The sequence below is a fragment of the Haemaphysalis longicornis genome, unplaced genomic scaffold (assembly GCF_048455015.1).
Source record: "Haemaphysalis longicornis isolate Haplotype H1 unplaced genomic scaffold, Haemaphysalis longicornis Haplotype H1 scaffold_2, whole genome shotgun sequence".
Taxonomy (NCBI): Eukaryota; Metazoa; Arthropoda; class Arachnida; order Ixodida; family Ixodidae; genus Haemaphysalis; species Haemaphysalis longicornis.
The window spans coordinates 225,074,586-225,094,080 of NW_027526295.1; the positions used below are offsets into that span (position 1 = coordinate 225,074,586).

The 19,495-nt window shown below is 47.8% G+C and overlaps 1 protein-coding gene across 1 annotated transcript in view; it reads right to left on the reverse strand.

The window, feature by feature from the left end:
• Positions 1–7,929, reverse strand: part of LOC144168528 (membrane metallo-endopeptidase-like 1) — a 47,911-nt gene extending 39,982 nt beyond the window's left edge. The window contains exons 1-3 of the mRNA XM_077697493.1: positions 7,909–7,929; positions 7,712–7,839; positions 6,792–6,956 (exon numbers count right to left, since the gene is read on the reverse strand). Coding sequence (XP_077553619.1) covers positions 6,792–6,956; positions 7,712–7,839; positions 7,909–7,929 — 314 coding nt within the window. The remainder of the gene's footprint in view (positions 1–6,791; positions 6,957–7,711; positions 7,840–7,908) is intronic.
• Positions 7,930–19,495: the final 11,566 nt, after the last annotated feature.

The window sequence follows — 19,495 nt, forward strand, 5'->3', positions numbered from 1 at the left end:
TTATACAATAGGTTTCGGTTTTTCGTCGGTCACTGTACCACCTGAGGTTGTGAGTTGTTGTTCAGAATCTCATAAATCTACAGGGAGAGCAAAAATTGACAAATACAGTTTCGCGTTTAAAATGTAGTGGGTGGATTCGCTATTGTGCTCTGTGTATTCTATGAAAGCGGACATGCGGCATCTCTTGTGCTACTGCCCACAGCACGCGACCCAACGTGAAGCAGCGAAAAAAACTCTTGCGCCATTGATACGAGGAAAGACGTTAGAACTGAATCACTTTCTTGGACTATGACAGAATCACGCTGACGTGGCGCTAGCGACAAAGGCTGTTGTGTCTAATTTATCTGACTTGGCATTCGTCGAGATTCTCAGCTTTTTTTTCCGAGTATCGCAATTTTTTTCTGCGTTCCTTACTGAATCCATTTTCTTCTCTTCCTCTTATTCATTGACAGAGAGGCCACAAGGCAATGTCCGCAACAGAGAGCGTATAAGATATTCGTTTTAACGCTTAGCTTCCACTACGCGCCGAACGCGGTCGTGAACGGCAAATTGACGCTGTACGAGGCCGATGTCCCCGTTACCCGAATGCTGCCCACCGCCCACATCGTTGAGGTAGCTGCTGGCGACGCATTTGACCATGCGGACGACGAGGAGCCTCAAGAAGCCCCTACACCGGCAGAAACAAGAAACATGCTGCGCTGGCTTCGCAACAAGATAGAGCACTATAGCGGTGGCGACCAACAATACGCGTTGCATTGATCAGCTCGAGAAGGTTTTTCTGGGACCAGATGCGAACACGAAACAGGCGACCCTCATGCAGTTCTTTATTCCGCAATAATATTGGAAATTCGTTTTTCATGCGAACTGTCTTGCTTATATTACGAAAGCTCCCATTTCAGTGACCTGGCCACAAATCTTCGATATTTCGCTTAACTCGAAAGTCCGCTTATCTCGAAATTTTCAGCGGATTTTACGCCTTCGAGTTAATAAGGGATTACTGTATTTTCATTTTGGCCTCGCTACGCATGTTCACCCCCATTTTAAGTAGCAAGCTGCGCCGTGTGTGGGGGCTAACCTCTTCGGTATTCATCAGAGCTTTTCTCTCTCTCTCTCTCTCTCTCTCTCTCTCTCTCTCTCTCTCTCTCTCTCTCTCTCTCTCTCTCTCTCTCTCTCTCTCTCTCTCTCTCTCTCTCTCTCTCTCTCTCTCTCTCTCTCTCTCTCTCTCTCTCTCCCTCAAATTTGGGAATTTGGGGGGGAAACTCGCTGTTTTGCTCAACCTCAGGTATAAATTGATGTGGATTCCTGATCCTGCATTGTCTAAAACGTAGGCACGAATAATTTAACGGTTTTATCTGCCCTCTTTCTTCACCTATATTGAAAACTTTGCTTGAATAGGCACTTCAACTTTCTCTCGAACCATAACAAGTTCCACGAAATTTCTTCGTGCATGCGCGATAGCCCCGTCATATCTTGGATCAGCAGTCGATGTACAGCTATCCGCACGATTGCGAATTTATACAATTGCATGCAAAATTCAAATAACAAGGCCTGGCCCCCGCAAAAGCAATATCTCGGGTGTAATGTCCATCAACATGAACTGCCTCAATTACACTTTCTTTGTGGATCGATCCAGAAAGGAAAGTGCATGGAAAACCGCATTTGAAATGTTGGGCCATTCTTCTCATAATCATGAGAATTGTGGCAAATGTTTTAAATGCGGTTTTTCATGAACTTTCCTTAACGGAGTCATACCCCGTAATTTCAAACCGTTTTCTAATAAGGATAAGCAGACTGAATTTTTTGCGTTTCGGGTCGGCGTCGGCATAACGTAGCCAACCTTCTACTGGCACAATGGCACAAGGGAAGATTACAGAAAACGAAAGCTCAGCGCAGCGACAGAAAGAATGAAGTTGGGCGTAAGCGAAGAATAAAGTTACGGCGGAAACATGTGGAGGAAAGTGGATGGGGAGAGTGTAGATAAAGGGTGAGGAGGATTGACTTTGGGCTAGTTAGGTACTCACTGCTGGAAAATTGGCCGCGTATCTCTCCGTTGGTTGCAAATGTCGACGATAGTCGACTCGCGCCCCTGGCAAGCAAATGCATCCTTTCTGTTTGCCGCTCACCTCTCATGCTGTTCCTCTCCTGTCTCGTTCCTTGTAAGATAACACGCGATGGGTTTGCTCAAGTCAATTTAAATTTACCGCGTTGCACTGCTCCCAGACGGGTGACTCGACGCGCTGCCGTATACGGAGACGCGCATGAATTCAAGTACCCTACTAAACATTTATAGAACCACGTTGCCCCCCTCCACGAGCGGAACGCGGAACCTAGCTAGTGGAGACTTTCGTTGCTGCTGCCGTTTTAGTTTTTAGGATTCCACCAGGTAGCGCGCGGAACAGCGGGCGACCTTTTCTGGAGTTAATGTAGTATTTTATTTGGTATCGCGAAAAGCAAGCATCCGTAATTTTTTTAATAAAGGAACACGGCGAATATCACTCATGTATTGATTTTCGGGCTTATATTTGCGTAGTACCTTGCTCTTGGTAAACAATGTTGACATGCATGAATATTAACACCGGACTTATACCCCTGCTACACTGGGGTCCAAATGTCATTTGAACCAAATGTCATTTGACTCAAATGGGTTGCTTCAAATGCCATTCAGAATCCGCCGTGCTACACTACAATTCCGATGGCATTTGAAAGCTTTCACAACTGTTCGCTGTGCTGTAGTGGCGCTGTTGTCGCCCCGTTCCGTTTTCGTACACTAATACAACAATCAAACTTAGGAGCAGTCCGAGGCAGTAAAATGATATCAAATTAGAAGAGACACCAGTTTTGACTCTAAATATGGCTGTCTTGCGTTGTTTTTGTTTGTGTTTTTTGCAACTGACCCACTGGTTTTGAGAGTATGAAAATTAAATATGTTGATTTCGTATTTTAAGTAAATAAACAGTGAACAAAGTTTCACAAACAACAATATTTTGTTTGTTTTACGTACGGAAGTATTATATTTTTTATTGCCGATCGAAGACGCTGCGTCCGAGAGTGCTGGAAATGGCATTTGAAATCTTAAATGTCTTTCTCGGTGCTCATTTGGCTCAAATGTCATTTGAGCCAAATGGCATTTAAAAACCCAGTGTAGCAGCACAACTTGGCATTTGAGCCAAATGACATTTGGTTCAAATGACATTTAGACCCCAGTGTAGCAGGGGTATTAGACGTTTAGATTTTGCTGTGAGTACAGTTACTATTGCGCAACATTTGTTTCACTTTGGTCGGCTGGCTGAATCGAGTGACAGACAGACAGACATACAGACAGACCAAAATTTACCAGTTTAAGTAGCCCAAGAAAGACTATCATCTTTAAAAAACAGCGCAAGAAACTTGGACGCACAGCGCTAGTCGTCTACTGCGTCCAAGATTCTCGTGCTGTTTTTCCTACCAGCGAGGAGGGAAGCATAATAGGAGCATGCTGCTGTTGGCAACCCCTTGCTGCTCGTTCTATCCCGGAACAAAAACACTTACCGAAGGTTGTAACATGGGCACAAGGAGGGTGCTTGCCGCAGCGAGAGGCTGGGAGGTGTCCGCTGTTACGTGAACGCGGAGTCGGAAATGTTTTAAATGCAGAGCATTTCAGTAAGTCACGATGTCACCCGCGTTGACGTCCGTAGTCGTAGTCCGCACCCCTCCCCCTACACTATATAAAAAAAAATACTATCCGGCGCCTGTTTTCGATCCCTCGACCCTGCGGGCGGAACGAAATGTATACGGTGCTCTACCCACTGCGCCACAAAGCCGACAGAGAATGGGAGGCTACGAACGCGCCTTATATCCTTGACTCCTTCAAACTACGTCAAGAAGCTGCTGATACAACGCATTCACTGCCACCAACTCCCCAAACACTAAACGTTAACGCAATACACCCACCCCCTATGCGACGAATTTACTCGAGTCCCCCTCGCGGGGAGATGGGCCCAATTTTTTTCTTGTTTAAAGACGATAGTCTTTCTTGGGCTACTCAAACCCAGAAATTTTGGTCTGTCTGTATGTCTGTCTGTCTGTCCGTCTGTCTGTCTGTAACTCGATTCAGCCACCCGGCCAACGTAAAATTGATATTGCGCAATAGTCTTATATACTCAACGCCAAATGTAAACGTCTAAGCCCGGTTTATATGTTCATACCTGTCAACTTTGTTGAACAAGAACAAGACATTACGCAAATATAAGGCAGGGAATTAGTACACAAGGGATATTTACAGTGTTCCTTTATTTAAAAATTCATGGATGCTTGGCTTTTCAATAAAAATTATATTCTACATCTACTAAAGAAAACCGCCGCCTCCTGGCGGCATATGAAAAATCACGCGGCAACAGCAACGAAAGGTTCCACTAGTTAGGTTACACATTCTGCTTGGAACGCACGTGGAGCACGGCCACGCGGTTCTATAAACCTTGTAGTCGGCCGCCTCCATTCACGCGCGTCTCCGCCGTACCAGTGATGCCAATTTAGCGGATTTTCCGCTACATCTGGCGGATTTCATTTTATTCTGACGGGGAAAAAATTAGTCTAGCGGCTGGTGGATTCTTTGACGGGCCATTTTTATACATAGCGGATTTCTGGCGGATACCTCACGCAGTGCGCCGATTCAAAATCGCCCTGCAAGAAACCATTTCCGTGTCCTCTAAAAAAACACAATCCACTTTAATCCAACCCAAATCCAACCCAAATTCAATTCAATCCAATCCAATCCAAGCCAAGCCAAGCCAAGCCAAGCCAAGTCAATCCAAGCCAAGGCAATCCAATCAAAGCCAATCCAATCGAATCCAATCCAATGCCCCTCGCGAGAGAGTGTTCGCTATCGGAGAGGAGAGGGAGTAAGCGGCGGAGAGCGCAGCTGGCGCGGCGAGGAGAATGGGGAGGGGCGGACAACGCCGACGACGACGACGACGCCGGAGGGACAAGGCGAGTTAATCAGATGCTCCGCATCTAAAACCCTGTGCAAAAAGACATCCCCCTCGCGAGGGGCACGATCAAATGCACAGCATTTCCGAGGGGGTGCGCCGGCAAGTCGTATCTCTTGATTGCGGGACCCGTGTCGCCATCTTTTGGAGGCGCGGGACAACTTGTGGCGCTTTCGAAACAAACGAGAAATGAGTGAAGGATATAAGGCGCGTTCGGTGCGTCGAAATGTGTGTCGGTTTCGTGGCTCGGTCGGTAGGGCGCCGGGCACCTTGCGTTCCGCCCGCGGCGTCATGGGTTCGAAACCGGGCGCCGGAAACTGTTATTTTATTTCTTCCTGGCTGCGGACTACGACAAGGCGCGCATGCGGACTACGACAAGACGCGCATGCGGACTACGACAAGGCACGCCAACGCCGCGTGACATTGTGAGTTACTAAAATGCTATGCATTTAAAATGCAGAAATCGCTTAACTTCAGGGGTCAGGAGGGCTCCTGTTCACTTGCTCCGCCTATCTCAGACAAACAAATCCGTGAGGCTTCAAAACGGCTCTGAGAAAATCGAAAAAATTCAAAACCAGTGGAGCAAAATCACCTTCCTACACTGGAATCAAATATCGTCCACGCAGTCGTTCTGGTGTGAAGTTCACTTCTATAAGGACGCCTGCGGCGAAAACCCGTTCGCCGAGCTGGCCGGATTTGCCATGTCGATGCTCGGGCTGCCGTATTCAAATGCCGAAGTAGAGATGAGGTTTAGTCAGCTTAACATAGTAAAATCCAAGATGAGGAACAAGCCGAAGCCCGAAACAACAAACTCCATCCTCGTCGTAAGAGCGGGACTGAAGTGACACCAGAAAAGTTGTTTTCATTACGAACTTCCCGCAGCAGTTGTTACTGCGATCGGGACATCTGCAACGTATGCGCAACCAAGTCACCTTTCTGGTCCCTCAACGAGTACCAGCGATCCTGTAGAGACGGTGTCAGACGACGACCGCGGCAACGAAGACCTCAATGTGTTTTTCGTTGACCTGTGATTTCTTTTTTTTTTCATCAGTGTGAACATTTATAACTTTTAGCCTCTTCTGTGATGAGGTTGACCAATGACGACCACCGCAGCACTGAAACCTGAAGTGTTCTGTTAGACTCCTTGGAAGACTCTTTTATATATTATTTCAGCTCTCGTAGTTTTGGGGAGCTTTTAAGAATGATAAAGGTATTTATCATACGAAATTGCACTGTTATTTTAAATAAAATAGGCCATAGCGGGAAATTTAGCGGATATTTTTTAGAATCTAGCGGAATCTGGCGGATATCTCATTGCTTTTTAGCGGATGTCTGACGCCCAGCGATGGCAACACTGCGCCGTACTGCAGCGCTGGCATCGAGGAACCCGGCCTGTAGCAGTGGAACGCGGTAAATTCAAATCGCCTTGCACAAACCTTTAGTGTGTTTACCTTGGGATGAGCACGACGGTACAGGAACAGCATGAGAGGTGAGCGGGAAAGCAAAGGGGGGCATTTCGTTGTTAAATGTCTACAAAGACTATCGTCTTTTGATGACATTTGCAACTAAAGGAGCCGATACGCGGCCAATTTTTGTTTATTGGTTCCTCTGGAAATGAAAAGGGTAGGCTGCACTGCGGATATTATTTTACAGTCGACAGGGCACACCTGCATACAACGAAGTGTGGGGGAGGGTTTGTAAGTGGGAGAGATTATGACAGTAGAGAAAAGAGTGTACAGGAGAGGTAGAAAGTCCGTATTACCGCCGTAGCAGGAGTCGACACTTACAGGCGGGACAGCGCCGAAGCGCGAAACACCTGATCCGCACGCGGCACGGTCCAAATCGTACAGCGCGGCTGTTGGACACTGCACAGCACTCCGCGCCGCGCCACAGGTTTTACTGCGGAACACTACGGCCACCGTGATCAGCCTCCTTTCGTCCAGGAAGAAGAGAAGGTGCCGGAAGGCCTCCCGGCGGATGAAGTCGGGGCACCTGGGCCATAAATTGGAGGGCCTCTAAGCTTGTGCAGGATAGCTCCAGGTGCTGGTGTGCAGCCTGCCGGTCGGTACTCAGCCTGGTGGCGGCAGGAGCTGTGGCAGGCACAGGCAGGCGCACTCTGCGTCCTTGCAGGCTAAAGTACATGGTGCCAATTTTCCTGAGAACTCGCATCGGCAGCGCCGCCCGTTTTCGTAGCTTCGGCAGCAACAAACGTAGATCGTTTCGCCGCACGTCAGGGCGCATTGCCTCGACCTCGCGCGCCAGTTCTAGCGGCCCAACGCGCCGCTGGCACGTGGCGCCGCAGAATCAGTCCCCTTTCCTCCACCCTCTCCTTCTACTACCCCTCCGCAGAGAGGGGTTGAGGATCTACCGCTTCAATTTAGCGTTCCTGGAGCCGTTACTCGACAGCCTTTCTAGATTTTTGATATGATTGCCTTCAGTTTCAGGTTTATTTAAGGCCATACATTATCCCAATGAAATGCAATATCGCAAGAAAAATACCAACCCATCTTCCGAGTGGTAGTAGGTCCTGCTGACCAGCTGCCATCACGCTGACCCGATTTCTCGGGAAACCTGGGCCAGGGTTGCAGCCAAGGCCTAAGGGCACCTGGGCTGAGGCCAACCTACCACACTTAGTGGCGGCTCAACCACTACCATTCGCTCGAATGAACGCTTACTCTCTCTCTCTCTCGCCGCTCGGCGTTGAACACTATTTCGTTCAGTTGACCACGTGCGGCTCGTTTGCAGACAGAAAGAAGAGGAGGAAGAAGGCGACCATGGCATCCTCTGGAGGGTCGTCGGGTGCGGCGTCACGCCTCAGGGGCAGGTCATCGGAGTCGCAGCACCGATTGCGGTCGCACCAGGGGACCTCGCCGAACTCCCATACAACGGGCGGTGCACCTCATGCGAGCCGCAGAAGCCCGTACTGGCACCCGGCTTTCATTACCTTCTCCGTACTGCTTGCCATGATCGGCTCAGCTATCGCAGGCTCATTTGTCACACTGACTTTTTTCATGCCTCGTTGTTCGTGCGGAGGAGAAAATGATTCGACTACGAGTACGAATACGAGTACGACTACGAGTAGGACTACGCCTACGACTTGCCCCACCATCGGTACGGCTTGCCCCACCAAGACGGCTTGCCCCACCATCGGTACGAACGCCCCAACGGTGACAGCAACGGCCACAACAACCCCTCGTCCGTGTGAGTATCAATTTAGAAGCTGGCCGATGCCCTCGCACTGACTTTGTTTCGCGAAAAAGGTCGAAGCTGATCCCGCCCAGTTGTTGCCACGTTTCAATGGGGCCAGAGAGGCAAAAGACGAGGTCGGTTCACTAAAAAGACCGCTTTGACCTCATAACAATCGTACCAATATTAGCGCACCCTTATAACAAATTTAAGAAAACACTTGAAGACATTTAAGAAAACACTTGAAGCAGTGGCAACTCATCAGCCACTTTCCGGCGATTTCTATCCGAAGTCCCAGAATCTCGCTTGTGCGATTGGCGCCCATTGAACTAAGCCGCCGGCAAGAAACACAACTGGGTGATGGGACTGAGGAGTCTAGCTCTGTTTGACTTTATCACTTTAATGCTTGCGTGCAGTTAAGATACTGATAACCAGTTTTATTTTTATTTTTATTTTTTGTGCTGCCCGCATTATCCCACTCCCGTCCATAGCACATCACTACAGCGCGAAATTTGAACGTTTTTCAATATTACATCGTTTTTCTTTTTTCGACTAGAAAAACTTCTTTTCTGGGTAGGTAACATGCCGGCTTCGTTTTTTGGATTCGAATCTCTCCGAGGGCGTTCTTTTTCTTCAAACACCTCTGGCGCTTTTGCAAAGTGACAAACGAATATTTCAGGAAAAGAAACGCCTTGACTCGCCCACAATCATCGAAGGATATGCAACACAAGCGGGAAACTCCTTCAGGGGGTCGGTTTATTGAAGGCCGCCGTTAATTGTGATCATGGAGATACCATTAGCCACACTGAGAGCGACCCAGCGGCGACGCGGCGGCGAACGCCCTGTCTTCGCTACATGCAGTTCAGCGTGACGAACAGTCGGCGTCCTAGATTTTCCGCCGCGTGAGGGTTCGCTCCTTGTATTCTGGCAGTCTCCCCAATGGACCTCCCGAGTCCCGCGCAGGGCGCGCATTGCGCGTCCCGGCGAGTGAGGGCGCTCGGGTACCGTTCAAAATGGGTCGATGAGGTTAGGTTAACCGCCAACCAGGGTGGCGCGGCCGTCGAGTGAGAATGATCACTGGTGCCTTCACCTCAGGCAGGAGTTTGAAAGCTCTCGCTCTGCCGTACGCCGTGGCGCCGGGGCCAGCTGGCCCATAAGGAAGAGAGGGGGAAATCGCCGGGAGATGGCACCAAACCGAGCGGCCGGGCATTATCAGCAGACGCAAGGATTTCCACAAAGTTAATGGCAGAACATACGTGATATGTTTGCATGATATTCCAGTGGTAACATTTTGCGGTGCATGTTATAGACAAAAAAGAACTGCTGGTTGTCATTGCAGTAATATATGTGCGATATATTTATGGTCGTAATGGAGAAGAAAATTAGCTGTAAACCTTGTACGAGGAGCGGCTTTCTGTTATAAGTAACAAAGCAGACGCACGAATTGCGTGTGCGCGTGAGTGCGTGTGCGTGTGTGTGCGCGCGTGTGTGTACATGTGTGTAGGGGGTACGTGTGTGTGGGTTTGTGTCTGTGTGTGCGCGCTCCACGCCCGTGTGTATATATCATCATGCCACTGGGTTCTAATACAACGCTATTTGTAGCACGGATGCCAGGACATTATTTGCCACGGAGTACGTAGTTGACTGCTGACTAAACTAAAGAATTATACATTAATCTTCTCATTGGGGTGTTTGTGGCACGCGTATATATAAAGATAAGACAAGCAAATTATTAACCAAAGCAACTTTCTAAAAATCCCAGTAACTCCAAAGCGGGAATTATCGAATAAATGCTGAAGCCATTCTGCTGTACACCGAGAACCTACAATACCAGCTTTACTACTGCACAATGCATTGTTGGGAAGCCATTTTTTTTCAGGCGCCATATGTACAGACCGATACCAAAGTGGGAAGGCCTCGTGACATTTTTAAATGCTTCTTTATTACCACACGTCCTACTCTACAGCGCTATTCATATCAAGCCCCTACAAAGTTGGCTTCACTACTACATGCAAATTCTTTTCCAGAAATACATATTTCAGGGGCAACATACGAGGTACTATATGAACGTATGAAGTCCCTAGGGCTTTGTATTCAACGCCCTCACAAAACCTTGTGTATCTCTGTAGAGTACTATGCAACAAATTCTCCAGAAATTCAGAGAATTATCAACTAATGCGTAGCATTCTTATGCCGCTTGTCTTGCATGTGAGTTTTTTCCAGCCAAAGTTTTTCGTTCTTCTAAATCATGTCCGGCAAATTCTTCCCATTTACGCTATTGTAACGATTGGAAGTGGAACGGTATCATAACGATTAGAACTTCGGCATACCTCTGTTTCATTTGTCGGATATGAAGAAATAAGCTACCAGCAGGACCAGGGCGTAGCATTTCTGGCAGGGTCATATTTTGGTTAGGAGGGTTATTCGAAACAAAATGGTCTGCAAGCGCTTTACCGGTTAGCAGATTTCCACTATCTATTATATTGCCTGGTGCGTTACTTTTGTTTTTACAGCCCAAAATGCTATTTACCGTGTTCCAAACTACACGGGGCGTTGTGCCACAATATTAGAAAACAATTCTTCATAGTAAACTATTTTAACGCCTTTCAGTTGAGCGTTGAGTCAGTTTCTAAGCATCTTGAATTCTTTATGTGTTTCGGGTATTCGTGTGCGTAAGAATTTCAGGAGAAGGCGATTTTTCTTTTTTATAATTTTTAAGTGCAACATTGTAACCCACGGCTTTCTTGATTTTTTTTTTTTTTTGCACGGTGTGAACGTTCTAAACGGGAAATGTGCGAGGTATATCTGTTTAAACTTTTCTATGAATAAGGAGTATGCATCATTCGCATTTTCCTGATTCATAACACAAGACCAGTCATGAGAGCTAATGGCGATTTTAAAGCATGCTAAAGCCTGATGGCAAACAAACTGTGTGGTAACAGTGTCTGTACGACGGTCTCTATTTACTCCACCAGAGTAAACCATAAAAACTGGACAGTGGTCACTAATGTCCGACACTATTGTTCCGGCATCGGAAACCGTGCGTATAGATTAGTAATGAAAAGGTCGAGAGCCGATGAAGTTGAAGTAGTAATGCGGGTCGGGGAACTGATTAGATTCATAAATCCGCTTTATTCTATACAGGTTGTAAAATCGCGCACAGTGGGGCTGTTGTCGAGGACATTTATGTTGAAGTCTCCCCCGCAGATGTACCTAAAATTGTTTAAACAAATGTAATTGAACAAATTTTCCAAAAAACTCATAAAGCGAGCAATGTTTCCATCGGGAGGGCGATTCACTACCGAAACAACTTCTTGATTGCACTTAAGTGTTAGTTTCTCATAGTCGCATGTAGATCCGCAGAAATCAGATACGAGTTCGAAGTGACGACAGGCTTCCACTTAAACTGCTGCAGCACCACCTCGACGGTTTGGGCGATTAATGAAGAAATGTTTGTATCCGCCAAGATGCAACATTGTGCAGTCGTCACGATTCCATGTTTCGGTAAATATAATAACTTTCAATTGAAATTAAAACTGGCTCAGGGGCCGTGCAGCGCCATCCTGTTTGTTCAGAGCGGAACGCGTATTAAGGTATATAAAGGTATATAGGACAGAGTAACTCGTTGATTGCTGTGTATGGACAGGTTAAAGAAGGGCGAATTCGTGATAGTTCATTCTTGTTAGAATGCTTTTGTTGGGCTGAGAGTCGTCAAGCTATTTTGGGCATATCTTTGCGATGTCATTTTCGTCACGGATCACAACGGACTCTGAGTTTTCATATTGCCGCGCATATACCTTGCCATTGTACGACCACACAGACTTGATTTTGATTGATTGTAGGGTTTAACGCGCCGACGCAACGCAGGCGATGAGGCGCGCCGTAGTGGAGGGCTCCGGATTAATTTTGACCACCTGGGGATCTTTAACGTGCGCCGAAATCTCGTACACACGGGCGTTTTTGCTTTTCGCCTCCATCAGAAAAGCGGCCGCCGCGGCCGGGAATCGAACCCGCGACCTCGTGCTCAGCAGCGCAACGCCTTTGCCACTGAGCCACCGCGGCGGGTACACAGACTTCAATCCATGTTTTTACTTGCGTAGCGTGGCCATTCCCAAGGGCCTCTTCAGCGTTGCACACAGGCGCTCGTTAACGAAAACGGGGCCGAATCATTGCAACCGATGTCGCATCTCGTCAGCCTCATCTTTTTTGCCTTCTTCAGCGTCGCGGCCTGCTTCGTCCGGGATTTAAACTGAACAATGATATTCGGCACATCAGGATTCCGTGTAGGAACACGATGGCAGGTCACAACGTCCGATTCCGAGATAGCCTCTTGAACAGCCGTGCCAATTTTGGAAACAATTTCCATAACGTTCCCACCGTTAGTTTTGGCACCGCCCTTGATCTCGATTTTTGCGTTACGCGAATATTGTTTTACTTGAAGCACCCTCTTTTCGAGGTCAGCTCCTTTGGACTACAAAGTTGGGCACTCCGTAAGAAGTGCATCATTTTGCTTTTTTAGTTCAGCATTGTTTGCGGGTTCGCGTTTAAGCTCTTTGTACAACTCCTCCATGGTTTAGCCCGCGAATTCTATAGACTTTCACTCATGGTTCGTTGTTCATTACGACTCGCTCCAAGTCTTGAACTCCTGCTTCAGTTCATCCTTATATTTCTGCATTTCAAGTTTCATTTCATCCTTTAGTTTCTCTAACTATTTCGCCATTTCTAGCAAAAAACACGCTCAGTTTAGCAGTAGCGGTGACAGAAACAAGTGAACGAGAACAGTAAGAATGGTTGACACCAACCTACAGCAAAAGGAAGGAGAACGCTTAGACTACGTGCGCAAAATGCCGTTGCCACTGCCAAGTGAAACGATGGGCAATGCAGGCCCCAGCGATGCGCAGGCGCCGAAGTTGCAGGTTACCAGCTTCCAATCGCGCTTCCCTGGTCGCAGCCCGATGAGCTCGTTGACTGTACCGGCACGTACGACGATCAAATCCGGTCAGCGGTGCGGGTGGCGGTTTCACCGCGTTGAATCAGTCCACAGGCGCTGATTCCTTCCACACGGTCACTGCGTTCCGCGACGGTACGCTGCCAAGCCAGCCGTGGACCTGGAATCCTGGACGCGTTGCACAGCCTTGTCGTAACACGGGAGTGACGAGCTGTTACACCTGTTACAATCCGCTTCTGCGCCGGGAAACGTCGCTGCAGACACCAGGAATGCGGGTAGCCATGCAGAAAGCGCAAAAGCACAAGCTCTACCAGACCTAGCGGAAGCGCAAAAGTTTGCTGGCCACACTGGTCTTCAAAATGGCTGCGCCAATGAAAAAAAAAAGTAGGGTCCCTAGAAATCTTGCTAGTCTGCCGTCCGCGCGCCTTCTCTATGGGGAGGCGTGTCCGCGCCGCTGATGCACGCACAGCGCTGCGCAGAGGGCGCTGCCAGCAATCGGAGCGCCCGAGCGGCGGGAGCGAGAGCGGCCGCCGCTCGGGCCGCTCTCGCAGCACTGGACCGTCCATGGTCCAGTGCTGCGCGCTACTGCCGCGGAGAGCGGGCGCGCGTGGGGGTTTGACGGCCAGTTAGAGCGGTGAAATTCAGCGGCTCGGGGTACATCAGCTCACAATTGAAGCTGCGATAGAACTACTATAGGACCTTTTAATTTCGGCGGCCCAAATTTTTCGCGAATCGGGCTACGGAGCCTAGGCTATTTGCGGACGCTTACCTTCGCGAGTGAGACAGAAGGATGAAACCGCAGCAACGAGATTAGCCGTTTCGCTACCACCGCTGGAACCATTATTTCGCGCATTGTTGACACAGTGAGATCCGTTCCAGGAGAGCCCGGCGGCGCCACACGCAGTGTTTGTGCTAATTGTGAAAACTACGTGGTTATCCCCGAACGTCATGTATTGAAGGAGGTCTGCATGTACCCGTCCTGGCTGACTCGAGAAAAAAGAAGAAAAAAAAAAGCTGCAGTGAAATGCTTTACCAAAAAACCCATTCCTAAATACTTCTGGCCGAGCCCTTCTACTTCCCCAAGGCATATGGTCATTGAAATAAATAAGCCTTAAGAGCTTATGTTTTTAATTTCAAACAGCCGCAAGTAAAATGATTGCCATAACACAGATGTTCTCCCTTGTTGCTTTCCCTGCGTGCGTCTCGTGATTCACTCCGAGTATGCGGGCGATAAAAAAAGAAAAAAAGAAAGCCCTGTGTAATGAAGAATGCAAGCGCAGTTACTGTTTGGCAGCCTGATTCTATGAAAAAGTTTCCCGCACTCTTCAAGGTAGCGAATTTTCCAAATCGTGGAATTCACAAAAATTACAGGCGCGCAAAATAGAAGCTAGTACCGCAGTTTCTGTCTGTTGATTGAAAGTGCCCAAAACATCATATGCGTGCGTACATTCCTATTACTTTTATTCGGCATTTACATTTAACAGATATTCCCAACTGAGGAGGCAGCGTTCGACGTGCAATGGGGCCTAGTTAATGAACGATGCAAATTGGTCAGATTCCGTTCAAGCTTCAAAGCATATAAGTAATCCCTCGTTATAACGAAGTCAGCAGGACGGCGGAAAAATTTGTTATAAGCGGTATTTCGATATAAGCAACCGCTCGAGAAGAGCTTAAGCAATTGAGCTTTAATTGCACCACAACTGCAAGGAACCAAAACACAATGTATTCAGAGAAGAACAACTTTATTCGGGTGCAAAAAGCGAAGTGAGTTTTGGCTGTTTCAAGTTTTTGTCAGGCACAAGCAACCCCATCTCCGATTTGACCAGCAATGCATGAGGCCGTGGTCGTCGCCCATAAAAGTGTCAGTGGCTGTGGCCAATTTATAGGGAGGCGTGCGGGCGTCACGGAATGATACGCGAATTTCGCGCTGGAAACCGCCGCAAATGCCGTGGCTATAGAGTCTAGGGCTGTGCTTGTTGCGCTCAAAAAACGATTACCCGCTCACTCTGGGCACACAGCGTAATCATGAAAACTGACGGTTTTCGCTCTAGAGGCTTAGCATGATCACTGGGCAAATTTTCCTCGCGGTGTGCAGCCGTGAAGTTTGCAAAACAAGCGCTTTTCGGCGTTCCCTCGTCAACGACACTGCTAATTCTACGGTTCGAGTGTCGGTGTTCGCACACCGTCGCGCCCACACCAATGTCTAGGAACAAAATTTAAGGACCGTACCACGCAGTTGGACCGTTTGTCTGAAGTCGGTTGACGCAAATCGAGCATGAACTGACTCCAGAAAATCGCCCGGGGAAAGACCAGCTTGCGTTGACCGGCCATGTTGACCTCCTGACTTGCCGATGGGTCGCCGTCAATGGGCGACGCCTCCGCTCGACACTTCGCTCTAAAAGCGGGTCAGGCTCTTCGAGCGCTTCGAGTAATGCGGCCTAAAAAGCATGCATTTGGGTTGGGACCAGAAGAAATTTCGAATAAAGCGATATTTCGAATAAAGCGATCTCGTTATAACGAGGGAATACTGTATTTGACTCCCAAGCAAAGAGAAGTGAGGATGGTTCCAAAGCGCCTCAAAAAAAAAATTATGAAGCGCCCACACACAACACAAATATTTTCACGCGCTATATATCCACGAGGTCGCGGGTTCGATTCCGGGCCGTGGCGGCCGCTTTTCTGATGGAGGCGAAAAGCAAAAACGCCCGTGTGTACGTGATTTCGGCGCTTATTAAAGATCCCCAGGTGGTAAGAATTAATCCGGAGCCCTCCACTGCGGCGCGCCTCATCGCCTGCGTTGCGTCGGCGCGTTAAACCCTACAATCAATCAATTATATATCCACGGCAGTGTACGGTGGGGGCATACACAAAAACGCTTCTTTGTTAAGTAACTTAGTCGAAATACCGCGTGATGTGCCCCAGCTAGAAAAAGATTGCGTGCCGACAGTGTTTCCGATGCCACCCAGAATGTGTCGAAACCTTTTCCCTTGAAGAGGATATCGAGGATAGAGCGCAGTGACACGATTCCATGGTTTGGCGGCTCGATCGTTCTTAATTCGCAAAAAACGTACTGGCATTAATTCATGCTTCGGTAACAAACTCTTCGTATTCGTAGGAACCAATTTATTTGGCTAATCTGTTTTGTAGAGGACGAAAATGCGCCCTTAGATCGGCTGAAAGCGCCCATACCTACGAATGCAGCACAGCGAAGCGCCGTCCGCTGCACTGCTCCCCACGCCGACACTGGCCGGCCGCGCTCCGAATGCGTGCAGCGCCGCCGCTGCATGCATCACGGAGGAGCCCCCTTCGCGGCCGCCGGACGGCAGACTAGCAAGTATTTCTAGGGACCATAAAAAAAGTCACTGGTTTGTTTTGGAAATTTCGGCGGAATTCCTGGTCGATTTGGAAACGGTTTTTTGCGTCTTTGAGTTCTTCTTAAGTTCCGATGCGTAGTTCGAAAGCACAATTTTCGCTGAAAGCCAGTTTGTTACCGTAATCGCTTCAAATCAGGTCGCCAGGCTTGGTGGTTGCCTTGTTTATGTCGCTTTGTTAATGTACTCCAGGGGTTCCTTGGCAAAACTAGTCCTTCAGTGCTCCGGCTTGCTTCATGTGCTCCGGGTGAGTCCTTGTAATCTTCGTCGCATAGGTTTACTTTAAAAAACGAACGTTCTTGCTGGAGCCGGGGTGACGGCCACCCGCCACTGCTGCTATCCAGTATTTTATTTTTATTATTTTTTAAGTTTTTCAAAATCTCGTTCGACTAATAATCTCCATTTACGCTCATAACGATTACAGGTGAAACTTTCGCGAAATCTGTATTATTGTGGAAATGCAGGGCGCTACACGGCTCGCCAGCTTCCGTAATTATTTGATATTTTTCTTATTTTTTTTAATTTTTCGAAGTTTCGTCCCACTAATTATCACCGTTTACGCTATTATAATGATTACAGGGGAAACGTTTGCGAAATCTGCATTATTGCGGGAATGCCTTGTGTTAATGGCAAATGCCATGCCATTGGGGAATGCCATGCGTTGGCCATGCGAAAATGGCAAAACTTAAAAGTTTCGCCATTTTCCGTAATTTTTTTCTATTTTTCCGACTTTTTAGTTCTTATAAATTTTGTCTGACCAATTGTCTACATTTACGTTATTATAACGTTTACATTTCGAACTTTCGCGAAACATGAATTATTATGGAAATGCAGGGCGTTGCACTGTTCGCCATTTTCTGTAATTATTTTACATTTTTCTTAGTTTTTTTAGTTTTTCAAAATTTCGTGCTACCAGTTATCACCATTTACACTGTCATAACGATTACAGGTTGAACTTCCGCAATATCTGCATTTTTGTGAAAATGCAGGGCGATACACGGTCCTGGCTTGGGGGGGGAGGGAGGGGGTTGTACTGGGCAAAGATTGCTACGCATTAAAAAGCTTGTAAAGTGGGCTTTCCAACTGTGCGCAACTGCCTCGCCTGGGATGCACTTTTACGTGCCTCATAAAGGGTCAAATATCAAGGTATGAAGTCTTCAGCGCTTTTTAATAAAAGCATTTTGTACGCGGAGAATGTGTGTCACGTCAAGCGTTATTACGGACGGACAGACGCGCTTCCTCGTTGCGTCCACATGTAAGCGCTTTATAAATTGTGAAGCTGTCTTTTTTGGGAAAATAACTTTACCTCTATTTAGCTCAACATTTGCCCGTTTGTAGTCCACAATTGACGGCGGTTGCACAAGATTACATAGAATTCTAATGCATTCGAGGGCCTAATTGGGCTCTCAAGCACAAGCCACACACGATATTGGCCGGGTAGTTATCTGAAAGTTACGTTCTCTATCACCAATAATTTCTGCATTTGTGTTAAATATCAGACAGTCGGGAAAGAAATCATTAAAGCGAAAAAGAGCTACTTGGATTTGCAAAGTGTTATTCCTTGTAGTACCAGAAGAGTGCTCTATGGCCAGCCCGAATTAGTAAATGTAAAACCTCGTAAATAGGTGGCTGACAGACTCTGTGAATGACTTGCGTGAGATAATTCAACTCAACATCAACTTAGACTGGTTTCAATTGTAGTACTCTGAGCTAAATGGCTTCACCTTTAAACAGGCAAAATGTAAAGTACTACAACCCACAAGCTTCACTGTCTCTGTTAAGACGTATTAATTAGGATTCTAATTGTCCCATCGTAGGGACCAGCCTTCGTAATAAATAATTCGATTGTGGAACTAATAATCCGCGTTGGTTTGCAGTCGTCTGTGTGTGCACAACGCAAGGTGTACCGCAGCAACCGCATCAACCGCAGCAACCGCAGCCACCGCAGCCAGTGGACCCAGTCGCGAAGACTTTTAGTCGTGGCAAGCTCTACTACCGATCGGCGTACCTGGACGACAAAGGTGGTCACCTGTTCGTCGGAGCCATGTACGTTGTTATAGATGCTCTACAATGTTCAGCCAACATTTTAAGTTGGAAAAGTATCGCTAGCAGGCGAACCCAAGCTTTGTTTAACTTATTTTGCGCAACGCTGGCCGAGATGCTGCCGCCAGGAGCCAGTCAGGAAAACGCGGCAACTGCATCAAAAAATTAATGGAGTGGACGCGGTGATGGGCGGTGTTCGTCCGCGCCCGCCCCGTTCGTAGCCGTGCGGAAAAAAATCCGACACGACATCGGGCCACTTTCTTCCCCAAGTTGTTGTTAGCGGCTGTGTACGGCCTGTAGCTTTCGCGAAAACCGAATGAAAATCGTGAAACGACGTATAGGGGCGTCCTGATTTTTGAGATTGCCCCGCATCATTGGTAGTATCTCCTTCGGCTAACACCGCAATGGAGTGGCTGGTCTGAACGCCTTAACCACAAGCTAAAAAGTTGTCGCTTATCTGTCCGTATTGATACCGCTGCTCACGCCTTGCCACGATGATGCGTAATGAAGAGGCTGAGATGAACTACCCGGGGAATGTGCAGGTTCCCTAAGCTAGGTTAGGGGATACCGGACACTTTCATGGTTTCTAGAAATGAACCTCCGTGAATAAAGAATACATTATGTTGAAATTCCTGGTGAGAGAAATGCTGTATCCAGCACGAGTTATTGGGAAAAAAGCAGATTAAGAACATTAGACTAACGGCGGACTTCAAAAAGACACCTAAGACCAGACACAAAAGTATTCCAGCCAGCAAGCTGGAATTTTGGTTGAGGCTCGCCTGCATCGATGCATCGAGACGCCCTAGACATGCTCTTCACCCCTCGAGCATCAAGGGGTCCAAGTACATGCCGCCTAGTTTGCTTTGCGTCCTCATTCAGCGCGCTATGTAGACGAACTCTAGCTATAGACAACGTTCCTATCAGGAAGCTATATAGGAACTCTTGCTGTGGATAGGGGGCTCCGATAGAAAAGCGCCCTGGCA